The sequence below is a fragment of the Molothrus ater genome, chromosome 1 (genome assembly GCF_012460135.2).
Source record: "Molothrus ater isolate BHLD 08-10-18 breed brown headed cowbird chromosome 1, BPBGC_Mater_1.1, whole genome shotgun sequence".
NCBI classification, from domain to species: Eukaryota; Metazoa; Chordata; class Aves; order Passeriformes; family Icteridae; genus Molothrus; species Molothrus ater.
Genome location: NC_050478.2, coordinates 24,278,355 through 24,298,598, shown reverse-complemented (window position 1 = coordinate 24,298,598; position 20,244 = coordinate 24,278,355). Strand labels below are relative to the sequence as shown.

Here is a 20,244-nt window from a genome sequence, read left to right as displayed (position 1 = left end):
GTATGCTGCTTACAAGTCCCTAAACAAAAAATATGGGAACAATGCAGACTTTCATTCACTAGCAGCAACCCAGAAGGTATCAGAGGAGTTTGAAATCACTAAGCAGCAATTATTCTTTTCTGTTTTAAGACGTTATCCAGCCTCAGTAGCACAAGTTAAGCCCAAGAAAACATTACTCTTCAAAGGAATAAACAATAACAAAAGCTTAAGCAAAAACATTATAATGTAGCATTTAAGAAAATGGTACAAAGTTTTACATTGAAACACATTTGATCACTGATATATTTTGACAGACTTCTAAAAAAAACCCACACAGTTATTGTTCAGTTTTATAGAAGAACTCACAATAAAGAGAGTGTCCTGAACATTTTAATTACAACTAAAAATGATGTAACAAACATCAGGAAATCCATGGCAAATCACATTTGAGCAAAAAAATACAACAAAAAGAGCAACCCACAACGATTCCTTCCTATGAAGCCGGAAAGCAAGTCCTAAAATGATAAAATTACCTCCACAAAGAAAGCTAACTTAAACCCCTGGAAAAATACTAATTTAGGTGGAACATGCCTTGCTAACCTTCAGGAATGTTTGACTTCAGTGGAAAGGAAGTACTGATTCAGTGCAAAGCAAAGTGAACTTTAAACAGGATGCCTGGCTTTCTGGCATTTTTAAAAGCAAAGCAGCACAGTACTGCAGGCAACAGATTCTTGTACTAAGGCACTTTACCATCATTGCCTCACAAAATAAATCATCATTTACTGAAAGCACTATTTGCCTTTTTTTTTTTTTTTGGTTTTTTTTTTTTTGTTTGTTTTTTTTTTGTTTTTTTTTTGTTTTTTCCTGAAAGATTCCATACCCCATTGGAAGCTAACACATCTTCTGTCTCATCATCCTTGCTGTCGGCCTGAATTTCGAAGGGGTTTCCCCCGGCGCAGTACTGCTCGAACAGCGTCACCGCTGATGAAGCTGCAGAGGCTGGCTGCTTACTCGGCGACACCGACGGGGAACGCGACTGCTCCATGAACTTAAATTCCTACCAACAGAAAAAAATCACGTTTTCATCGGGCATTTCCAATATTATTATGACTCCAGTTCCATAAAAACAAAGGATAACAACAAACTTGTGGACAATTAACTTTTAGCCAAATTTGCTGCTTATTTAAGCATGCTTTTCACGCTGGCTCAAGTTAACCTTGAAAGTGACAACCTTATGCTGCTTGTCTTTGTACTTTTAGAAGTTTTCTGCCACAACATGCAATACTACATCTGCATTCTGAAAGCATTTACTGTCTAAAACTAGGTGAAAACTAATTGTGGTTTTTATTTCACAGATATAAGGAGATAAAAAAATACTTAAATTTTATCCAAAAATACAGTTTTCTTTACACAATTTACCTAGTAATTTAATAAAGCCGAAATTTTCTTGTTGATATTTGATTTTTAAAAAGTTGTCAAGATTTTTTACTTCTCAAACCCACTGCATTTCTGATCACTAGATGAGTACACAAACTTTTGCAAGTATATGGACCAAGCAGAATCCAAAAGGCATGTTTTTTTTACTTTTTTTTCCCTAACAAAACACAACTTATCTCAGATGACATACCATTTTTATCTATTAAACTCTAGCTATTGATATTCATAATGGTAAAATGTACATTTTCATTTAACTAAAGGTTCAAAGATTAAAACACATGCAGCTAAAAGGACTACAATGTAAGATTTCTGTTTGCTTAACCAAATAAGTAACTTTCTCCCAGTTTCTGCTACTCCAGTCCCTTAAGCAGTATGTACAGATTTATAATCCCATTTCTCTATTAAAAATATTATTTCTTTTGCTCCTGGATGCTGCTGAGGGTCCTCCCTCCCTTTCCCTCCATACTTTTAGTGACCCTGTAGCCTATTGCTTACTTCTACAGTTAACTCCACAGAGGTTGCAAAATGATCTTGCTTAACATTGCTGTGCTAAAATATTTCTGAACTTCAGTTATAGCTTTAATCACAGGCACCATGTTTTATTTGGCAAAACAAGTTAATTTCATCCACCACATGCTAAAAATAAAAAAAATCACTTCAGATGATTAGAAGGTAAGTACAGTGATTACTTGCTTTCAGTTGGACTTCACCACAGAAGAATATTTTTTTTCCTGTCCAAATGAGGCTGTATGACCTATGTTTCCAGAAACAGATGCCAAGTTGGTACAAGCTAGTGAGTGCTCATGCAACTACCTTCAGGCACTCATGTTTTAGCATCTTACTGTCAGACACATAATTCAGAAATTAAAAACAGACATATTAACAGTACATTGAAACTAACATTACATTGAGGCTAACGTTATGCTTAAAACTCTAGCATCTTCCATAAAAACCTCTGCCTGCCTGAAACAGAAACACTACTGTTTCAAAACCATTTGACTCTTAAGTTTCTAATATCATGAAGTAAAACTAAGGAGCTTTTAGAAGCAATTAAAAACATTTGTACAGTAGTTCATGGATCTTACTACTTCTTAGAACACCGTGACTCTTAGTTATTAAATATTAATATATTTGTATATTTTATGCATAGAACGTACATGAAGCTGCAAAATACTAAAGCTTGATTTAACAGGACAAAGTTCCCAGGTCTCATTCTCCAAAAACATTCTAAGTTCCTCAAGACGGGTTCTGAAACACAAATGAATACTTTTAATTGGCAGAAAGAGTAAATCACAAAATTGGCAATTACTTCACTTCTGCAGTGAAGTAATTCTAAAACTGTACAAAAAGTTACACTTTAAAACAAGTATTTAAGCAATTCTTCCAACCGACTCAAAAGCTGTGACTACCAAAGCAGTGTATTTTTATGACACCTCTGCAGAAAGATATTCTTTGAGATTGTCTCCAAAATTTATAAACTAATTATTTTAGTCAAAACCATAATAAATTATAGAGGGACGCCTACAATTATGCAGAAATACTGGATCTTTTTCCTCTGTAAACCGTAGAAAGCAATATAATATACACAAACACTCCACTAGCAGCACAACAGCTTCTGAGAGCCACATAAGACAGGTATTTCTTTCAAACACACTGAAGCCAACAGAGAGCAAAGGGAATTGGAAAGAAATAATATTCTACAGACATACCAACCATTCAAAGAAAAAACTTAAATGGCTATTAGTCTCTAATTTTCTTCATAGCTTAATTTTACTTTGGTATCAGTAATACAGTAATAAGGAAAAGTAATCAAGCCATTACATCTCTGCATTCCTTCTGTTGTTTTTCATCACTAGAAAAACTTCCACTCTGTCATAAGCAGAAACATCTTTGATAAAGAAAAAAAATTTGCCACATAAATGAAACATATAGGAAAAGACAGCAATGAATGTTTTTTGGAATCACACTGCTCTATCTTTTCCTCTTAATATAGGGCATATTGTTTTGTTTAACAAGTAACAGTTGGTAGATTATGCACAGGGTTTCTAATTCGGCAATAAAATATTCTAGGAATACCACAACTTCAATAATGAACTACAACCACCACTAAAATTAAGATTTGCTTGCCACAATGAGATAAGCAATGTGTTGAATTGTGACTACAGTTTGCTGTGTTTATTTAAATTCCCAAGTTAAACACAAATAGACTTTAAGTGCTATTTTCAGGGCGTTGAGCACCCATAGCTTGCAGATCTTCTCACAGTAAAGTCAACAGAAACAACAGACAGAGATGCTGTGAAAACCAGCATTAGAGATTAAAAGTCTTTGTGAGGGAGACTGAGGTGAGAGTCATAGAAAAGCAAACATTCCAAAGCCACACAACAGGTTTTGTAGCATTTAGAATCTGAAATCAAGGCTCTGACAGATTACTTAAACAAATGTTCTTAATTTTTACCAGCATATACATTTAGAAAGGGGAACGCATGAAGACCTGCTGCGTTCATTCTCTGAAAAGCTGAAGTGATCAGACACACCTTTTTACAAGTGTATCAGTACAAAGTAAATTGCATTTCAAAAATCCTCTTATTGATGCTCTTTGCCAAAAGCCCATTCTGATTTATCAGAACAATCAGCTTGCACTCAAAAAAAAGGCTTCCTGTATGCTCTAGTACTATGTTCTCTTCTATGTTTTTTGAATCACACAGCCAATTACTTTCAATATTTTCTCTATGTTGGCAGTTCTCCATAACACCACACTGCCCAGGAGGCCACGTATGTCAAACTACACAAAGAACTGATTACTCCTGGACTCTAAGCATTTCAGCACTGTGTAGCTTTCATGTACTAATGAATCCTTAAAAGTATCCTACTTTTTTTTCCCCCCTCCAATTAAATACCCAAGAGAAGTGAAAGCCACATTAGCTTGATCTGAAAAGGTAAGATGCTTAAAGCTTTATATAAAACAACCTAGGGGATACAGCTGTGAGACAGGTTTTTTATGGTTTTCCTTCTGAGAATGAAAACATCAGCCAATTAATCTTCACAATACCCTTGCAGCATGAAACACGTAGAAAGTATTAAAAGGTTTCATATAATTTAATTCATGTCAGTAAATATTTATTTTCACAAGAATTACATTATCTTAAAAAACACAAGTTATTACAAAAAATTACTATTTCTATACATATTCCAGCAGTGTTCCTTAACCTTTATTTTACTCAAAGATAATTCAGAAAATTAGCCTATGATTACTTAAACTGTTAAACATACACAGGACTGTAACAGTCAAAATTATATTTACTTAACCCAACAAGGCACTATGTGATAAGTCAGTGTTAAAAGATGGTTAGGTAGACCAAAATCAGTTCATGAAATTCTGTCTAGGATTCAGAAAAATTTCAAGAAATAAAAATAGGTGGCATCTCCTGACAAGACATAATGTGGATCTGATTAAGGCTCAAGTTTTTCAGACAACTGGAACTGAGGTCTTCATCAAATGACAAGAAAGAATTCCTAGCTACAAACTACCAAAGCTGGAAGAAATTCCAAACCACATTCTCATCTTCTGAATTTAGACACTGTTTCATGTCCTCCTTGCCCTAATTTTCATACTTCATGGATTTTAGGCAGAAAGCCTCAGACTTTTCAAATGGCTCTGGATATATTAGTTGTATGACAGCTCCCAAACAAGAGGACAACAGATCAAGACTAGGAAAGTAAGCATTTCCTAGAACATGGAAGACTGTATTTCTTCTCATATCTTCCTAGCTTTTACACACAGAAAGAACATAATGCTAGACAACTAGAATTAAAAAGGTGTCAATCACACAAATCAAAACATTTCTAAAATCAAGACAAGTAAAACAAACAAATAGACAAGTCTTGATGCTGTTATAGCCATATATCATATCTGAGTCCAGAGAATGCCTGTCCATGACAATACATGACTGGCCTCATGTGATAAGACAATAGAGCTGACTGAAATATAATTACATCCTGCCAATGAACAAGCCGTGAAGACACAACTCAAAAGGATAGACTCAGTTCTAAATATCTTACTTGATTCAAGACAGAATTGCATATTGAAAAAACACTTCATAGTCATGAGTCTTCTCATGATGTCATAGTCATGATGAGTCTTCTTAAGCAATAGCATAGAAAAAGAAGACAAAATTTTGCTACAAAGTATGGACTTCAGAGGCATTCCCTCTCAGGATGCCAGGAGACAAGAGGCAACCTAAAAAACTACTGAAATTCTACATTAAAAAGTTGTTCATCTTTATGACTTGCCTGTTACAATTACAGTTTTCCACAAACACAGTGGAAGTGAAGGCTTCTCTATCCTCTCCCTTTCTCCAGGGCTCAAAGCCTTTTTCTCATCAGGAAACATACTCTACAGTCAATCTCAATGCAGGAACATTATGCAGTGGAATTCCTTTGGAAAGAATTTACCCAACAATAATAAATGTCATTAGAATAATGTACTGCAAATATAATAGTCTCACCTGTGGTATGTTTTGAAATAGTTAACACTTTGTTTTCTGATGATTCTTGCAAAACTTCAGACTTACTGCCACAAAATTCTTCTCCAACCTGCATCAGCCTAGAGTAATAAAACAAAGTTTAGACATATTTATTGATTTCTTAATACTGCTGTTCTAACTGCGAGTGTAGATGCATCTTCATAAACACAGAGTACTAATGTTACATTGCACTGTTAAGGTTGCATTCCACAAAAGTTCATGTCTCATTTTCCTTCAAATCCTATCATTGTGTGCCGTACACATAGAGACAAAGAGCCATAAGCAAAATAAATGTATTTTTGAGAGCCCGCTACACAGGGCAAGCTGTCAGTTCACAGTCTCAATCTTATTTTATTCCCAAAAAAGAAGGATATAATATTGTACAGGTTGGCAGTATCACATCATTTTTCTGCTTGACTCAGACCCCCTTTAAAAGCTCTTAGAAAAAAAAATTGCTAGACCTGCATATACCTTATCTTAAAAGCAGACAATACTGCAATCATATCACACTTAAGAAGCAAAGCAGTTCTTGCTACCTCCCCTAAACAGATCCTCATAAGCTCTCACATATAGAAGAATTGCTCTTCAAGCTATCAGCACACTTGAATGAAACTGGCATCAAAATGCAAATATCAGCCTTCACCAACAGAGCTCATTTGTGGACATGTACTTAAAGGTCTTACAACCACACCAGCATACCTGCTGATAACATCAAGTACAAATATGAAGTCATCGTATTTGAAGTTAGACAGATCTGTTCCCAGAAGATATGTTTTCACTTTCAGTTGAACATCCTACAAAACACAAACAAGCTTTTGTATACTTAGTACACTGAAAACAAAAAGTGAAGGCTTGGATGCCTCGTTCATTAACACTTGTTGGTTGCTTGCAGTTAAAAATTCTTTCTTTGAAATTTAGAAGAGAATTCCATCTTCTGTAACATGGGTAATTTCTCTAAAACAATTTTATAATCAGCTTCTTTAGCACTTTGTAAAACAGATAGAGTCAATCCTAGAAGCTTTATTGTCAGTGCAAAAACAGAAGTCAGCTTTTTCATTATACATTTTAGGTGACACCGCACACCAAACTGATCCAGCAATTGCAGCAGGAATACCAAGAAACCAGTCAAGTTCACAAGGCTCCAGGTTCTCCAGAGCTATGGTTACACCAGAAATATAAAGCAGTACACAGAGAAAAGCACGTGAGAAGAAAAGAGATTGTGTGAGAGCACACAGGTTGAAAGAAATGGGATCAGACAAAAAGTCCTATTACTATGTTTTGGTATCTTGACTGAGTTTGGAAGCATTGCAATCACTGAGTCATAGAAATTATATTTCTGTGGTCACTTTAAAAAAGTGCCTTTAAAAAAAATCTGGAGACATTTCTTTAAGAACATTAGTATAAATATAACCATAATTAATACTGGAGAGGTGGAAGTGGGGGAATAAATACTTACAGGGAAACAAAATTCAAAACTCATACCTGCCATATTCGTGAAAGCCCATGCTCCAATTTCTTTTTTACATAGTTGCGGTCAAAACTGTTCTCTTCAGTTCCAATCACATTGTTGCCATCTGAAACTTCAGGTTAAAGGCATTTTAAGTATTTCCAAAAGCTTTGAAAGTTATCCTACACAGAATTACACTTCCTTAGCTATTGCCATATTATTGATTATGCTAACTCCAGAAGAATTACTTTGCTCTAAACTTTTGAACAGAAATTAATAATGCACATATTAAATATATAAGCATTACATGCAAATGCAGACAAGGAGAGTTCCATCACCTGCATACCAAACACCTGTCCCCCACAGTGCTCCTTGGGTAGTAATGTACTGCAAGGATCACAGTGAGAGCTCATCCTAACTGACCCTTGCAGTTCTTCATTACTAGGCTTCACAGCTTTTTCCAGACAAACTCCTGGCTTAGCTTCACCTTCCTTAGAAAAAAGAGCAATTTTTCATGTCTAATTTTGTTGTCTACTGAAGAAGAGCCCAGAAACATAACTATGTACATATGTCCTCCATTTGTCAGCATCGTGAAATTTTTGTCAACAATGTAAGTGTTCTTTCCTTGTCATGCCTTGCCCTGAATCCAGACCTTGCAGTCTAGATGACTATCATGTAAATATTGTGAGCACCTTACTAAAGAGGCCAGTAAGGAATGGGAGGCTGGATACAAGATTTTTATCAGCCTTTTCAGATGTATGCAGGACAGACCCTGCAGCATTGTCTGGACTGCCACATATTTAAGAGAATGAAAGAAAAAACATCCACTAATAGGAATTGTTATGACTTGTATCAGACACTGGCAATTCAATTAAACCAAAACAGCAATAGAGCACAGCAGTCTGACCATGTTTTGATTTTATCTCCTTCAGATCATCCAGTGCTCACTGTCAAGTGAGCAGTTTCCTTCTGTAACAATCACCAATTATAAATAGCACTTAGCAGTGCCTCATTCTCCTAGTCCTAGGCCAGACTCTTTGTAAGTAGAACAGTGTCATGTACATCATCCTTCTCCTCATCGACCATCTGGTTTCCAATTTGAACCTTTCCAGAGTATGTTTCTCAGAACAAGAACTATTGCCTATTATAAAAAATACTTATATAAGCTTAACAGGAGCAACAAAAATATTATATCTTCTACATCTGTACCTCCATTTAAATTCAGAAAACAGATTATGAATACTGAGATGGATGCTGGCCTTACTTGATTTCTTTCAGATAGAGCCATAAGGTGTGGCTGGACATGTTATTAAATTGTGAACTTTATCTAACACTGAGAAAGCTTTATTTGTAAACTAGGGATTACAGCAGTGAACACACAAACACTACCAAGAACTACTGGCAATTTAGTTGAGTTAGTGTGCCCACAAGGCTGGAACTCAAGAACACAGAAGCAGAACAATAACCAGCCAGAATGTAAAAGTTCCAGTACTGTGAACTGAATAACTCCTCGTCAAAATTAAAAACCATAATAAAATACAGTACAGAATTTGGGTTTATATTAGGGATATTCATTTTTCAAGGTTGCAAATGTGCATTCAACTTTTTCTTGTGTTAAGACAGTGAGACTGTTTTTGCAGGTTAACTGAGAATCTACCCTAATAACTCAAAATGAGATGATAAGAGGCTGTTTTATGTGCAAACAAGACCTAAACTTAATTCTATACTATATCTACTGTTGCAGGGCATGCAAAAAATGTTCCTTAGGAAAGAAAAATAATAGAACAAATATTACCCACTGCCTACATAAATCATAATTTACTAATTGTACCTAAATATGCTCATCTTCTGAAAGTAATAATTCTGACAAATTCATTTTCCTGATCTTCCATGGAAGATTAAATGAAACACAAACCGAAACAATCTAAGAATCTAATTTCTATGAACAGAAAACCTCTAAGTGGATTTAACCTTTCCTGGACTATCAAGGAAACAAAACCAGCAATCTTAGCCAGAGCACGCTCTGTGTGTTTCTGCAACCTCCTCTCTTCTGAACTTCTGCAGACTCAAGGCAATGCTAAACAAAGCAGTGTCTTTGACCTGTTCTCTAGATTAAGACCATAGTCCCTGTACTCCCAAACTGCCATTCATGAAGGAATGGTTGGACAGACACTGCAATATAGATGTTATTGTTCACTAAAATAATCAATGGAATATTCTCTCTCTGTCAGTCTCCCAATGGTCTTGGTTTATGGGCAGTCATGCTAAGAGGTCTTGTTTCCAGTCTTCTAATGAACTGCACTGCAGCTAATTTCACAAATGCAAACACATTAACTTAGGATAATTTCCTTGAAAATCAAGGACTGCAAAAGTGTATACACATTTTGCATTGAAGAATTTGAAACAGGCAGAGAACACATATATTCATAACTACACATAAAAAGAAGGATCAAAACCACCCAGGAGTTATTATTTTAGATGCCTGATTTAAATACAGTGATTCTTCAGGTTTTTCGGTATTTCTCAAAATTCAAAAAGGCAGCTTTCAGTAATAACAAAAGGTTTTTGTTTAATCCCTGCATGATAGAGGAAAGCAAAAAAAAAGGACTCAATCAAATCTCTGTCTTCTAGCTTCACTCTTTGAATACTAAGCAGGTCTTGCACAGAATTTACACAGTACTATAAAGGAAACATTTTAAAAATTAAAATGGTTGAAATTGAATTTACATCCTACATAATTTTCTTCTCTCTTTTCTTTGAATATTTTACAGATACTAGAGCTGTTACCAACTTTTACTCCTAGGACTACACATGTGAAATCAGAAGTTTAAATGCTGTAGTGATCATTTTACCACTCACTTTCAGGTCTTCTGTTAAGTCATTGTCTCACAAACACATGTAAATTACATCAACATCACAGTAAATTCCATGCTATGAAACCAGGCAAGCCCTCCCACAAACAGTTGTGACTTGGAAGATCACTTTGCTTTGAGCAGGGAAAACAAAAATTATCTGCATAGATCCCTTTAAAATTCATTTTCTGTTTGATTCTTTACTAAAAACATAAACAATGCTCTGACCACAACAAACAGTGTAATGGAAAATTTTCCACTTAAAGTAGTTTAAGTGGTTTATTTTGAGGGATGAAATCCAGTATTACAGCAATTTGCTGTTTAGTGTACAAACAACAAAATCGTAGACCAAGTAGTAGTTCATTAAATATGACATATAGATAAAACACGACATTCATTTCACGTTACGTTGATAATTTTAGTTCACTAATTTTATGTTCAGTTTGATTAAACAAGTTCTACATATACTTAATTCTGTCTTTCCAAGGACTTCTTTTGTATAAGTTTCACTACTAAAATACAAAGAGCTTTATTTATAATGTCTTTCAAGTCCAGCTTCTCACTTCTACAGTTGTACTTGTGCCCTAAGATCAAGAGTCCCTTGACACATTTAAGGCACTTTCTAAGAGTGTTGAGATTAACTGGGACAATACTGGGACAGCCATGAGTTCCCAAAACTATAAAAGCCAGATATGGTGGTACACCTACTGCTCCAGTCTGTGGGGCTTATATGAAGAACAATTTCAGCATAATCTCCTGAAGTGCCTCCCTGGTTCCCTCTGACATACATGCCCATTCTACAGGAATTTTACTCTTTGACTTTACCACATATCACAGCCATCAAATCAGTAAGTATGAAATGAGAATTCCCAGTACAGTTTCAATAATTACTGTAGAATAAGCAATGAGTTTTAGAAAAACAACAACCAGTAGATATTTACAGTCCCTCTGAAATTAAACTGTACTTCTAAAATTCCCTTCTGTGTGCTTTATCATTGCTGAAGTATTTGAAAAAGTGATTCAGCAGATCACTACATTTCAGTTGTACATTACATTACATTCAGTTGTACATTACATTAAAGCCATAACTCCAGAAAATTAAAAACTGAGTGACAGAAGGCCAGTAGTTAACATACCAAAACACTCTGGCATGCATTTAAAAGCAGTGTGTCTAAAATTATGCATCTGACTGTATAAATGACCTTATTAGGCTTAATGGCTCCTGTAAAAGGCTTTAGAGTGCAGATTGTTTTCTTTCCTCAGGATGTCACAAGTAACGACTCTGAGGGGAGCTAGTTCTGTAAGTGCACATGTGGCTGAATTAGGAGTCTACTGTGACCATTTGTCCATTAAGTAAGTTCTTTATGGTACCTGCATGATTTTACATCTGCAAAAATCACAGCAAGATGGACACAAGAGAAGAAACTGTAACTATCTTATTTAAACTGTAAATGTAAAAATATTGAGAATGGGCAATTCAATCAAAACTCTAGAATCTTTCTTCATACCACACAACAACAGCAAATATTTCAACTCTAAATTTTACATCTGATACAGCTATAAAAACTTTCAACTCAAGCAATGGCTTTAACTCAAAAAACAGCTCCAGCAATCCAAAACAATTTTTTTAACTAAAAAAGAAATTTCTTTTATGATTTTTTTTTAAGATTCAACATAAAAGGGAAGGACATTTCCCTAAGCACTGTTTAAAATAAAATTATTTATATCTGCAAGACTGGCACATACAAATATTCATTAAAAAATTAATCTTATTCTGGAGAGTAAAAAAATCCAGTGAGTGCTTTAGTCCTTACTGCACACTATCAACAAAAATGCTGAAGGCACTGGGGCAAGACCACAAAGATACCAACACATAAATTAATAACTTGAGCTTAAGTTATTTCCAAATATCAGAAGTTTTGTTCCCAGAGGTTTCTTACCAGAAGACACAACTGCTGCCTCATCTTGGTCATGGTTCTCATGCCACTGCATCGTTCGGTAGTAACTGAGCATGACTTCCCAGAGGGCTTTGCAGAGATCAGCAAGGCATGGAATGTAGCTGTCTGATGTGATGTGCTACAGAACAACAAACAGCATTGGGAAACTTCAAAATGGTGTTCATTTTTTGCTGCAGCAACACAAACCATAAGAAACTCTTCAAATTTATATAGCGGAGCTGACATACATCAGTTTCATTTTCAATGTATTTTAAGAAGTCACAGATTCCTGATTTTAGTCAACTAATCAAATGCTGTCCAAAAGTACAAAGTTTTTGTTAGCATCTTCTTCAAAAGTACAAAGTTTTTGTTAGCATCTTCTTTTTAATTTCCTCAATTGGCCTGTATGTTAACTGCCTCTTACATTTATTTTACAGTGACACAGACGTAGAAGTAAGGCCATCTCACTACCAGAGGGATGCAGCTACCCTGTGTGTCAGTTCAGGGACACAGACCTTTGTACTGCAGTGCTACAGAGAAGCCTTCCTGGCAAATACCCCACTGGGTTGAATGAGCTCTAAAGTAGTAGTTAAAAAAAAAGCAACTTGCTGATTCAGCAATTTTCTCTACTAACTCATATTATTCTTCCTGTATTTCAGGGATTTTAGTATCTAAAGTCTAAAGTTTTCTCGTGCAAATCACTATACTTGAAGACATACTGACTTTCAGGTGGACAGGAAGAAAGGATTACTTACTAAATACCAAGATAATTCAATTTAAACTAAGGAAACAACTGAATTTCTTTGAGCTTATACTAGAATAAAGAAAATCAAAACTTGAGACTGAAGCAGCAAAACTTTGCCCTGCTCCAGAAATATTCAAAAAGAGAAAACATGTAAAAGCATGGCATATTGCTAAGAAAAGAAAGACTCAACAAAGAATCAGTGACCCTGAGCAGACAGGCACTTTCATAAATGCTTAAGAATTTCTGAAAATATTACTCATTTTTAAAAGATTCACATTATTATAAAATTCAGTATCTTGACTTCCAAATAGATGCAAACATACCAAAGAAAAAAGCCACTACAATGGAAAGCTAGACAAGTTCATTTTGACAGATTTTCAGAAACACAGCAGCATACCTACCTCAAAAAGAATACTTCAATTTTATATGACTTCCCTTGCTTAATTAGAGTAAGTACTCCATAACCCTTTACATGTTAAGGGCATCCTGGCTTAACAGCATTGGCAGCCTGAAGAAGGTTCTCACTTGAACTAAACTAAGAGAAAGAGGGCTCATATTTCAGTCTTGAACAATTTATTCCTCAACAACTGAGTGTATGAGATGAAAACCTGCTGTTTTTTCTACAGGAAGTTAGAAACTGAATTGCTATGATAGCTCATCTTATTTAGCAACCTGTTCTCACAAATGCATTACAAAAGGCAACAACCAACACTGAACAGCATAGTAAGAGACCAAAATTTCCCATCTGAAGCCTGTTCCTAAATATCTAATGGTTACCAAGATAGTAAAGAAAAATTTAAAAAGTAAATTTCAATGCAATTGCAGCAATATTCACAAGTAGAATAAAGTACCAAATCTGAGTACCTTTATACAGAATGCCAGCTATTGTAGGGTCACATTAACTTAAGCATCATGTCATTAAGACTTTGCATAAGTAAAGACTAACAGAAATAATGAGGTAATAATTTTGTAACCATGCAGTTAAAGCCATCCTCTTTATGTATTAAAAATGTGGTATTTCCAAGTACCTGAAAGATTCCTCCACACAGTCAAGTATAAGGATAAACAGCAGCACACACCCTGGATTTTAGAACTGGTCAGAAGTAGTTCAGTAGTAGTTTGTAAGTGCAAATAAGTGGGCTTAGTATCATTAGTATTAGCAAGGAATGGGAAATAAACTGAAGGACATACAGAAGTATAAAAAAAAAACAAAACAAAAAAAAAACTGGAAGAAAAGTTCATTAGAAAACTAAGAAACAGAAATAAACCACGCTCTGAAGGCTTATAGCAGAAAGATGAAAGGACTGCAGTTTGGAGAACAAAGACCGGAGTTTGCTGGCTTTCTGCAACTAGAATTCATCTCAGTGAAGTGAAAATACCAACTACCCAGAAACTTACTCATTATATTCATGAATACTTAAGGCAATTAGTCCCACTAAATTTATTTTGCTTATCACACTTTTATTTATATGAAGGCCCTTAGATAATGTAAACTTTTTAAGTCAAAGAGGCACCTCTTTAAAATGAAATGGTTTACAATGCAGATGTGTTGATTACTAGTGGCAGCTACATGATCCCAGGAGATAAGAGAAGTGAAAGAACGGAAAATGGATCAGAATATGAACTTTAATCTCCTTGTGACTGCATTTCAATTTAATAAATTGCAACTGATGGGTGGGTCCTTAAGTTGATGAAGTATGATGAGGGCTTCGTTTGTGACTGAAACAAACATCCTAAAGAACATTCAAGACAGAAACATAATTTCAAATGGTAATTCTACATTAGAACCACCTGAAATATCTCACATACTTCTTCCCCATCACTGAAATTTTAGAAAATTTCTCAGGGTGTAACAGTAAAATCCCAAGTGAAAATATTAAAAGAGTGAATTAAAAATTTGTACATTCATTCTAAAAACATTACAAAATATGCAAGAAACCACATTTAAAATTTGCAGTACAGAAAAATATATGTATATTCCCAGCCCATGATCTGCCTATCATCAGGCTTTCTCATCTCAGTATTATAGCTGTCCCTTATCCTGGTATCAAAAGCACAAAACTAAATGTGAGAATGAAAAGTGAATGATACAAAGTCAGGAATAATGGGAAGATACAATTAAATTGGAATCTTTACAAGAATTCTTACAGAAATGCAGTATCAGAGAAATTGTGAATACTAGCTAAATGCACTGGAATGAAGTTCAAAGATAGTAGTTATTCCAAAACTAGTATATCATACTGAAGACACACATTTTGAAATGTTGGTCTTTGTTTGTTAGATGGAGTGCACAAAATCTCCAAGGTGCTAAAATTTGGTGCAATCAAAATCAACATTAAGTTATGACTAACAAATAGCTCAAATAGTCATAAGCTGTATTAAGAAACTAGAGTGGCTATAGGGTTAACAAATGAGTCCCTACTGACGAAAGGTACACCTACAACAGTGAAAAAATTCAGATTAAAAACAATACATATAAGCAAGAATTACATACTGTACAGAGGTCTTTGTACTGTAACTTCTGGAACTTGGTGTCTGTGTTTCCTGCACAAAGCTCCACATACCCAAGGACTACTTGAAACACAGTGTTGTGAATGGCTTGGGTGAAGTGCATATGTAACTGGTCCATTGCTGTCTGAAAGAAATGGAGTAACATAAAACCAAACAGTAAAATTCAATTTGTTATCTGCCATAATCTTTTAGCCATCATCTTTTAACATGGATCTTTTCAGCACTGAACACTTGTTAAGCCTGTCCTCCAATCTCTGTCTCAAAAATACTGAACACAGATCTTGGCATTACTACAATATGGTCACATAAAAGAGTTTAGATATTGCAAGTAAAATCAGTTTCCTCCACCATCTTACCTCTTTACCTTTTTTTGTACACTGTCACTAGTAAATATTATTATAACATAGCTAATTATAGAATTTACTCACTCATTTACCCTCCTCCCAATTGTTCATAACACGTCAAAAATAAATGAGTTGGGATTCATGCTCTTTCTCCCACTGGGAAAACTGCTAAGTACATCAAAAATATTTCCTTTGCAATCATTAAAATTAAAAGCACAAAGTCTTCATCCACTTGCCAGAGTGAAGAATCTACAGTACAATTAACCATTAAATAAAGGCATGCACATCATATAAATAAATTTCCTATAAAATTCCTCTTTTTGGTAGGAAAAAACAACATTTGTTTTTTTTAAAAAAAGACTACCTTTTCTAGGAAAAAGTAATATGTACTAAGGACTAATGATTATGTAACATATTAGTTTGCCATAATAATGTCTGAGTTTCAGGTCAGGATGCTTCCCAAGTGTCCCTGTTCTTAATGAATTGTATGTAACATTATTCTATTTCAGAAACTGAATTTTCTTACTGTTTTCACATACATGTCATCAGCAGATTTGAAAGTGTTCAGTTTCACTACTTCCTATTTGACATTTTTAGCTACCAACAAGAGCGGAGAACTCAATTACTCCACAAGAAATGAAGAAGCAATTCTGCTTAAATCCTATTGAAAACAGCCAATCTCCTATAGCTAGTCCTAACCTGAATTAGCTAAAGAAAACAGAATGACAAATGAAATAATGAAAAGTACTGAAGATACTGAAGGACCTTGACATCTTGTTTACTGAGAAGAGGTCAATATGGGAAAGATTTGAATAAAAATGCAACTAAATTATTTTTAGGACAAGTTCAAAATGCATACTTTACTAGTAAGAAAAAAAATGCCAAAACCAAGTCACTCTATAATGGAAAAAAGCAAGCCAAAGCATGCAGTAACAAATAACACTTTTGTTTTGTCAGAAACTTCATTCCTCTTCAACAAATAACTGCCTTTCTCAATATGTCATGTGGTTGAAATGCAGTGAATGCATTGTACCTATTTTTCTTCAGTAAATAAGAAACTGAATACAGTGCACTAAAAAAATCTTGTCCCCTGATTTTAAGTTGCAGTCTTTAGGCATTCCAATAGCTCTGCACATTAACAAAGTATGGGAAGATAAATCCACTTCTATCCTATTGCAGAGCTGCACTGGTTTTACAGCCAAGCCAGGAAAAAAAGAACCCAACTTTGCTAGAAAGGTTCTAATTAGAAAGATGCAAAACAAACAAAGCTTTAAAACAAACCCAAGAAAGGCAATCTTATATCAGATATGCTCCTGAAATCTGGAAAGAGCATTAAAAAAAGCCAAGCATAATAAAAAATTATTTGGGTTCTTGTCCTGTCTTCACGAGGGGACATGTGCTTTGACTTGATCTTTAGCAACTGAAGCTTTCTGGGGGAATCTTTTCCCTAAGTAAATCAATCCCTGTTACACTGGAACCATCACGTTCGGCCTGTATTATGAGCCCTGATCACTGACAGAACATGTCTCCAAGACTTTCATGTCTCCTTATCCCCCCTACTTCACAGGACCTTGATATTAGTTGCCATACTTCATACCTTCATACTGGTTGATTGCCTTCTCAGAGAAACAAACCAGTATGAAGCCTCAAGACAGAGCACCCAACAGAAGAGAACTCTGTCCTACAGGAGAACCTAGGTCTACTCTTATATAGACAGAAAGGGCTCTAGGCACACACAGATGTAACTTTCAGGACATGTTCACAGTATGTGTTTGACATGCCATGGGATGTACTTTACTGCAAAAATCAATCTCCTCACATGTTCCACTGTCATCATGTTAACAGTACAATATAAAATGGAAATACTCAAGGCACAGGTAGTGCACAACCCAGAAAAGCAGATCTAGCTATAAAAAACAGTACTCATATCACCAAATAGAATGAATAGTGCAAACAGCAGTATAAACAGAGCTGAAATATGCAACTTTTACTGCTATGATCTGTCCAAAAAACTACAGGTTGCAATAACACACAGCTTTCCTTTAGCAAGTACTGTTAAATTACATGAGCATTATAAAAACCTTTGTATACATATATTTGGCAAGATCCATCAGCATTAGTGTGCTGGTTTTGGCTGGCATAGAGTTAATTTTCTTCACAGTAGCTGCTCTGGGACATGGGGCTGTGTTTTTGATTTGTGCTGCAAACAGTGTTGATAATTCAGGGATGTTTTAGCCATTGCTGAGCACAGCTTACAGGGTCAAGGTCTTTTGTGCTCCTCACCCCAACCCTCCAGAGGGGGCTGGGGGTGCATAAGGAGTTGGGAGGAGACACAGCCAGGACAGCTGACCCCAACTGAGCAAAGGTATATTCCATAACATGTGGTGTCATGCTTAGTAATAAAAGCTGGGGCAAGAAGGAAGAACAGGGGGATGTATGGAGTGATAAAGTTTGTCTTCACAAGTCACTGTTACACATGATGGAGTCCTGCTGTCCTGGGGATGACTGAACACCTGCCTGCCCTCTGACTTTGCCATCACACCAAGGAGGAGGAAGCGAGCAGCTGTGTGGGGCTTAGCTGACACCTGGGATTAAACCACAACAACTAGGAAAATAAATTACCATCACAGTACTCAAAGCTTCATGCTGTTACATGACTATTCTTTGTGACTTTCTTAGAAGGTAAGTACTAACCTGTGTTTTTCCAAGCAGCTTGTAAGCTTGCTGAACCTTTGTATAATGATTGATATCAAAATTCTTGCATATTTTGGAAAGCGCTACATCCAATTGTTCCTATAAAAATTGAAGAAAAAAATGCATTAAACAATAAAAAAAAAAAACAGGTCAAGTAATACATTACTTAAACAACAACAAGTGAGGAAGATGTTTATTTAAACAGTGTGATAATTATGGTTGTAAAGTAACTAAGACTGTGTGTGACTGGACTTTTCTGAGGTGCTTAAGGGTCAGTTCTGACAGTGTAAGTACTTCAGTGTCAGCCAAAGACTTCCACCACTCCCAAGAACAAGCAAGAACTCTGCAGTCAAATTCAAAGTGATGTTTACTTTGAGAAGGCCAGGAACATCAATATGGGAAAGCTGGGATTTCTAAGCTGGTCTACTTCCACCCCTAAGAAAAAACAGATCTGGGGGTTTCAGCTCAATCAATTCCATTACAGACTTCTTAACCCTCTGACTGCATCTCTTAAATGGAACTAACACTGCCTGAATTTGAAGTTCATTGGCAAGACAGCCATTTATAGAATACTATATCAGCACAACAATCAGTACCTGAGAGAATCAAAAAGAAAGGAGACACACAAATACAGGTTCTGCCAGCAGAGCTGTCTCTGAGCATACTGAACAGCTCTGCAGAAAATGAAGTTCACCTACTATGTAAACTAAGTGAAAAAACAACTTCAATAGGATCATGTATTTTATGACTAATAAAGCTTTCAAGAATTTGACTACATAGCTTAATGACATAATTCTCATGTAGACACTGCGATATATTCAGATACACAACCTAATCCTAGTTTTCAACAATAAATAAAAACAGAATGAATCAATAACATAACATACACAGTTAACAAATATTTTCTTTCCTTGCTAAATATTTAAACCATTTCAATTCTTATTATTTAATGATCTTGCAATACAGTCTTTCTCTTAATAATAGAAATCACAGTAGATGGGTGTTCAGCCTGTTATGTACTTTTACTTAATCCATTGAAAAGTTTTCATTAATTACATCATTAGCCACAAAATATTTTTGGTGCTAATCCTAGAGATTTCGTGGGGGTTGTTCATTGTACTTTCTTCCCTAAGCTAAATGGTAAAAGGACAAGTAACCTAAAGACTCAGAACTTCTCTAAAACATTACTCAGCCATTTGAATTTCAGACATATACAGATTTTTTTAAAAAATTCTCTCTCTTGTTTCTTGCAGAACACCTGTACAAAGAAAAAAACAGGGATATCAAACTGCCCATGAACACAGCCATTTAACAGAGGACATTAATCTTTTCTGTTACATTTTTCAATAGTTCCTTCCACTAAAGCCATCTTGCATTTGTAAAAACCATCATTGTATGTAACTTAGTATAAAAGTAAGATCTATATATAAACCTAAATTTAAAAAAATATTAAAAAAAGGAAAAAGGAATGAACTTAAGTAAAGGCACTCAACTGGAATTCCTAACTAGCAGAATATTATTCTATATTAATTAGACCATGTATTTTTCAGCAATACTCCATGGACCCCAGGTTGACTTCATGTTTCATGACCCCATGATGCTTCTTCCATGTGCACGGGCATAACTCCAGTAAAAAATAAGATAGTTTCACAGGAAGAAAGTAAGATATTTTTATAAATTCACAAGTAATAAATAAAAATCTTGAATGTGATTATTTAGCTGTGAATTGCTTTCATCAACCAATATGGCACATTTTATCATATTTTGATAAGATC

At 35.2% G+C, this 20,244-nt stretch overlaps 1 protein-coding gene across 1 annotated transcript in view; it reads right to left on the bottom strand.

The window, feature by feature from the left end:
* VPS50 (VPS50 subunit of EARP/GARPII complex) overlaps positions 1–20,244 on the bottom strand; it is an 80,727-nt gene that overhangs the window by 35,861 nt on the left and 24,622 nt on the right. Inside the window, 9 exon segments of the mRNA XM_036406121.1 lie at positions 860–1,036; positions 2,574–2,664; positions 5,922–5,964; positions 5,967–6,019; positions 6,639–6,733; positions 7,422–7,519; positions 12,179–12,314; positions 15,415–15,555; positions 18,470–18,568. Coding sequence (XP_036262014.1) covers positions 860–1,036; positions 2,574–2,664; positions 5,922–5,964; positions 5,967–6,019; positions 6,639–6,733; positions 7,422–7,519; positions 12,179–12,314; positions 15,415–15,555; positions 18,470–18,568 — 933 coding nt within the window.